The sequence below is a fragment of the Amblyomma mixtum genome, chromosome 9 (genome assembly GCF_055824585.1).
Source record: "Amblyomma mixtum isolate Tamu chromosome 9, ASM5582458v1, whole genome shotgun sequence".
Lineage (NCBI taxonomy): Eukaryota > Metazoa > Arthropoda > Arachnida > Ixodida > Ixodidae > Amblyomma > Amblyomma mixtum.
In genome coordinates this window covers 64,329,353-64,335,826 of record NC_143020.1, presented here as the reverse complement: position 1 = coordinate 64,335,826, position 6,474 = coordinate 64,329,353, and the positions used below count along the sequence as shown (strand labels likewise).

The following is a 6,474-nucleotide window of genomic DNA, read 5'->3' as shown; positions in this document are numbered from 1 at the left end:
TCACGTACAATTCTTTCCTGCAAAGAGTTGCTAATGCAATATTAAGACCGCCTATGGGCAGTGAAACCCATTTACTGTTCTGCATGAATATTTGAAACACCTGCGGCTTAATGTATCCTACGGGCGATGCCGAGGGCAATAATGAAAAAAAGCGCTTGAATACCTGTCTCATTTTTCAAGTACAAAATTTGATTTTAAAGAAAGTTGAGGCCACAGAACCTGTCTCACTTCTAGATGAACAGCTCAACCTCGCCTTGAGAGGAGAGACGAGAGCGGAGTGAAAGAAGAAACAGAGAGAAAGGGTTTCCATGGCCTCGCCAATCTAAACGACCCCCAAACGGTGACACGAATCGGTAATAGTGTTAGTGCGGACACATCGCCAGGCCCACACAACGTGACCAACTTGCACAGCTCATACACCAACACCATGGCACGGACTCAGAGCTGCTTGCAGACCTGCGCAACCGTTACCTTAACACGTTGCATGCAGACCCGCTTCCCGCGTACGAGGGACTCCTTAAAGCCCGAGTCACACTGCGGAAACACAACAACGACATGAACCAAACATGTTCGCAAACGAGCCGTCAACAAGTCGCCCAACCAACTTGTCCCACAACTTCTTGTCACACTGCACGAACGGCAGGGAAACGAGACAGGTTGCTGGGATGTTCCCTCGGTATGACAGCTTCCGGGAACCGGAACAACAAACAAACAGCGTTCGTGGACCCTGTTGGCGCTGTTCGCCGGCCGGGCGAATTTCCTGGCGACACCGCACGAACAAACCAAGCACTTTGCGGTGATTCACCGCTTTTGTGCCTTTCGTGCTTGGAAACGTCGTTTTCAAAGTGCAAACATGGGCATTTTTTTTCAGAAGGTCGTGGTTTTTTTTTTCGTCGCAATGGTATCTGCCGCGTACGGCGTCTTGCAGGTGGGCGCATGCAGACGGGAAGGCTGCCGTGGCGACCACCGGCTGGCGGATGCCACTGCCGTGGAGAAGCACATTTCCCCGTCGCATTCTTGTGAGCAGTGACGAATGCGGCTTTGTAGGGAGCCAAAAGGAATGTCTTGTGCCGTGTGTAGAGCCTACCTCGGCCGCGAGCACTAGCAGTTTCTTGACGGGGTTGTGCGCGCGATAGGACCACTCGAGCAGCTAGCAGCCGCGACAGCAGACGAGTGTGCCACTTGCTCCCGCAAACATGCTGCCGTCGTTCTCCAGCCGCCAGGAAACTGACTTGATCGGGATGGTTGAAGAGAGGCGATATTTATGGGATATCACGGACCCAAAATACCATCGGCGTGATTGGAAAGAGTCTGCTTATCAAGAGATCGCTACCAAATTGGGACCGGACTTCACAGGTGAGCGCGAGTTACCTGTCCTGCTACTTTTGAACGTGAGATGAACAAGAAAGCAGCGCTGTAACCCCCCCCCCCCCCTATGAAATAACAATCAGAATAATTTAACTGAGTTCCAGTTTCATTGCAAGAATGATGTGTATAATTATGCATTTTTTCACTCTGACAGGGTGGAACAAAGTTGATGAATCTGTCGAGATTGTGGCGTGAATTGTACTGATGTGTACTTAAGGTGACACGTCTCCAATTATTCTTCAATTGGGCAAAAAGCCGGCCGGGGTAGCAATGCATCGTGGAAAAGCAGCGCAAAATACGGAATGAATGCATTGAAGTAGACACAGGACGCAAAAAGCAGACGCAGACAGAATTAATCTCCAAAGAACGCACCGACGTGTCACTCAGTTCTTAAAACAAAAAATTGTTTAGAAGTCACACTGTATAGTCTCACTTCAGTCGCAGAGCCGACAAATTGCACCATTTACATACCTTCAAGAAATCCTCCTTGAGTTCGGCATATATGGCCTTGCACACATCTTGCACAATCCCAGAGACTGTGTTGTGTTTCCTTCTGAACTGCCACTGTATGGACATTTGACTGTCTCCTGAAAACGAGGTCAAAGATCAACAAATTAGCTGAGATGTATTCATAGAACAGATAGATAAGGACAGAACACACGCAAAATTAGTTTTGCGCTCATGCCTACTCATGCCACAAGCGGGCACATCGCTTTGGGAGTTTGCACTTCACGTACATACGGCAGCGAACGAGGCTACCTCAGAGAAGAAGCTTTCGTAGCGATCTCCCGAGCATAAGAAACTGCGGCGGACAAAAAATTTTAAGCTAGGAGCTCACCTGTGGCGATGTAGCGCAGTCCAATGGCCAGTCGTTCTGCAGCAGGAATGGCAAGGCGGAAATTCGTGTCCTTTTTTTCGATTGCTGGTCTCACTCGGGCTAAAAGTTCTTCGAACGAGCTGGTGTCCATACGTATCCAGCGGCGGTACCCCTCCGCATCTTCTAGGGCCAACTCTCGCATCAAGTTTTCAAAGCGCCCTGCTCAGGCGCCCTTCGCAGCCAGCCCAACATCCATTTGGAGCGCGGTTTCTTCTGGGGTGGCGGCTCGTCGTCCGAGTCAGAATCGACGGCGCAGTATAGCAGCAAGGATGCTGCTGCAGCAGCCGCGCACGGCGATACTTCCTCCGACATTCTGCAAAACAACAAGCAGCTACGGCAGCGCAAGGTATCGACAATTTCCGCGGCTGTACACACGCAGCGATCGCGCACGGAAGAGAGCGCGCGAGCAAAGGCAGAGAGGTGGCGGGGAGTGCGCCGGAACTGGTTTTTCTGGTGTGACAGGGAGTTGCTGAACAAGTGGCGCACATGTGGCCGACACATGTCGGCGGGAGACGGCGACACGTTTCCCCACTGTTCGTGTTGACGCGGTGTGACAGGATCGCCAACCCGACGAAAACACTGTTTTGTCGTACGGGTTGGCGGACTGTTTCCGCAGTGTGACTCGGCCTTAACGAGACCCTAGACGCGGACATCACGGACGCCGCAGTGTGGTTCGCACTCGGGCAAACTCCGCACCACCTCAGCCGCGGGGCCGAATGGAGTAACCAATAAGACACTCAGAAACCTATCCCCGCTCCCCCATTGCCATTGAATTGAATGGTTACCCGGTACTTGAGGTTGGCACCCTCCGTGTATTGGGCTTGCACATCCAGAACGATGGCAAAAACACCACTACCCTCAAGAAACTCAAGCAGGTTGCAGGCGCGATATCGCACCTCATCCGCAGGGTTTCGGGACATCATAGAGGCATGAAGGAGCGCGACCTATGTCGCCTCATTCATGCCTTTGTCCTCAGCCGTGTACTGTACACTACCCCATACTTACAACTATCCAAACATGACATAAACGCTTTGGATGCTTTGATTCGCAAGGCATTCAAGGTAGCACTTCATCTTCCCCTCAACACACCCACAGACAGATTACTAGGCCTGGGCCTCCACAACACGATCGGGGAACTGGTGGAGGCCCACCGACAGGCCCAATACATCAGGCTCACAAAAACTTCCACAGGTCGGTATATCCTGGACTCCCTGGGAATCAAAATACCGGCCAACGACCCAACCCTTCTCGCCATCCCACGATCCCTTCACCGGGAGCTCCTCATCAGGCCGCTCCCGAGGAATATGCACCCGTCCCACCATGAGCAGCGCCGCAGAGCCCGTGCGAAGGCACTCCATCGAGCGTACGGCCCCCAGCCGGACGCCGTATGGGTGGACGCTGCCTGCACGGGTGATGAAGCGACAGCAGCTGCGGTGGACTCCTCTTCATCCACCCTCCTCACACTACCTCTCCCTCCAGATACGTCCCCAGAGGCTGCAGAGGAAGCCGCCATTGCACTTGCTATAACCCGCACGGAAGCCCGTTATATTTTAACTGACTCTAAAACTGCGATTCTAAATTTTGCTCGAGGCCGAGTTCATGTCCCTGCTTTTGGCATACTGGACTCGCCCGATGCACCCCCGCCCCGCCAAGTGGAGCTGATATGGGTGCCTGCGCACTCCGGGAATCCCGGAAACGAGGCCGCCAACCTTTTAGCCCGAGGTTCTTTAAACCGGGCTCAGGTGGCCTCGGATCGGGGATTCACGAAGGATCGCATGCACTCATTCAGTGAGCTGACCCAGGCATACAGAGCCTCTCGCCAGCTCTACCCCCCGCCCCACCCCTCCCTAGATAACAGACACGCAACACTCTGGCGCAGATTACAAACACATACTCTCCCCTCGCCCCTTACCCTAACCCACTATCATCCCTCCTTCCCCACTCCTGCTTGCGCCCTATGCCCAGAACCCTTCGCTTCTTCTCTCCACATCCTTTCCCTCTGCCCGGCGGACCCTCCGCCGCGGGACCTAGAGAACCTCAAGACCTGGGAGGACTGGGAGACCCTGCTGCACTCGGAGGACCCGGCCGTGCAGACCATCGCCACCGGCCGTGCTGCCAGTGTTATGGACCTCAGGAACATAAACACTTGAGTGCAGTGGGGTCGTGCGGGGACCCTGGGGCGTGCCCCGAATTCCTTTGTAAATAAAGTTTTCTCTCTCTCTCAGAAACCTAGACCCGATGTCGGTGATGGCACTGCGATGAATTTGTACAGGAGGGAAGGCCAGATCCCACAGGTATGGAAACACGCCAGGGTCACATTAATCCCGAGGACAGGCAAACCTCTACAGCACCATTGTATTTAAAAACCTAAACTAACCCACGCAGGAGGCTTCTACTCGAGTCGTGGCACATTCAGCAAACACGAGAGAATGTTAATCGTTCCCTGGGGACACTCCCCTCATCCTACGTCCATAGGCTGCGGCCACTGACCCGGAGGTCCTCCACGCAGGGATTTAAAAAGCCAAGCTGCGCTCGCCCGTAGTCACACCTGCAAGAAGGGGCCGAGCCGGTCCCGAAACGTTGTGTATTTCCTGTATTTTACTTGGTTGGCGTCACTTACCTTCTCCTAACATTAAATTTCCCAACCAGACAGACTTCTGTCGAATGTTTTCTTTTGAGTCCTAAACCCTGCACACAGGAAATGCACGAAGGCCATCTAAGGTTTAGGCCTAAAAAAGGCCTTAGACAACGTTTCACATGAAGCCATTCTCACGAACCTCTCGCGCATCGACCCAGGGGAGAGAACATTCTCTCTTTCCTCTCGGAGAGAACGGCTGAGCTATCGCTCGGAGGTCTCACCAGGTCCCATCCTCCTATGAAGCAGAGGCTCGCCGCAAGGCTCTGTCCTCTCGCCCATCCTATTCAACCTCTTCCTAATCAAACTACCCCCGAAGCAGGCTGCAATCGAGGGTCTACAACACAGCTTATACGCGGACGACATCACCGTATGGATGACCACGGGCAGTGACGGCCAAATAGAGGAGACGCTGCAGGAGGCCGTCAGTGCAATCGAGTCCCATGCCTCGGGCGCGGGGCTCGAATGCTCGCATCCAAAATCAGAATTGATTGTGCTCAGAGACAGACCGAGAGGCAACTTCAGAGGCCAGGCACCCCCACCTCCACTACACACAAATGTAGGAGGACACCCTATCGAGGAAGTACCTACCATCGTAATACTCAGGATGCTCATTCAGAGCAACCGCGGGAATAACAAAAACATAGGCAAACTGACCGCCACGGCCAATCAAACGCCTCGGTTCATACGACGAATAGCCAGTAAGAGACGCGGCATGAGGGAGAAAGGCCTCTGCCGACTGATCCAGGCATTCGTCCTCAGTAGGTTCGTGTACACTCTACCGTACCTGCACCTCTATCAAAAAAAGATATAGAATGTCTCATCCGTAAAGCTTACAAGACAGCGCTCAGTCTTCCACACAACACACCTACCGACAGATTACTAGCCCTTTGCATACACAACACACTACCCGAACTATGCGAAGAACTCTTCACTTCCCAATACGCACGTCTCATGCGATCCAAGGCAAATAGGGCCATCCTGCACCGTATAAAGATCAACGCCGAACCCCTAACCGAGGGCTCGAAACAACTCCTCCCCGAAGTACACCCTTACCTAAGAACTTGAATCTACGCACCACGAAGGAAGGAGCAAGGAGAGAGCCCGCGCCTTACACGTCAAATACAAGGACTACCCCGCGGCCGCTTACGTGGACGCGGCGGAATATCTAACAAAGCGTACGCGATAGGCGCAGTGACCGGGACCGGTTCGCCCCTAACAGCCGCCACGATATACACCACCTCCGCCGAGACGGCGGAGGAAGCGGCAATTGCATTAGCCATAGCAAACACCTCAGCTGGCATTATTTTCGGCGATTCCAAAGCAGCCATACGCAACTTTGCGAGGGGCCGCGTCGCCCCCATCTCCCTCCAAATCCTCAGAAGCACCCGCCGCACCCCCGCAAGGGAGATCGAGTTGTTATGGGTTCCGGCCCACTCGGGCAACCCGGGGAACGAGGCAGCCCACGATTACGCCCGAGGTTTCGTCGGCCGGGCAGTGGGCTCCTCTGACCCAAGTTTCTCGAGGATGGCCTGAACTCGTTTCTCGACATAACACACCACTTTCACCTCGAAAGACGCATCTTCCCTCCACC

General features: G+C 53.7%; 1 protein-coding gene across 1 annotated transcript; it reads right to left on the bottom strand.

Moving 5' to 3' along the window:
• Positions 1-1,734: 1,734 nt before the first annotated feature.
• LOC149329384 (uncharacterized) lies at positions 1,735-2,971 on the bottom strand. The gene is made up of 2 exons (XM_089562187.1): positions 2,207-2,971; positions 1,735-1,955 (listed from the first exon to the last, which is right to left on the bottom strand). The coding sequence occupies exons 1-2, from the start codon at positions 2,385-2,387 to the stop codon at positions 1,798-1,800; spliced, it is 339 nt and encodes a 112-aa protein (XP_089418313.1). The 5' UTR covers positions 2,388-2,971; the 3' UTR covers positions 1,735-1,797.
• Positions 2,972-6,474: the final 3,503 nt, after the last annotated feature.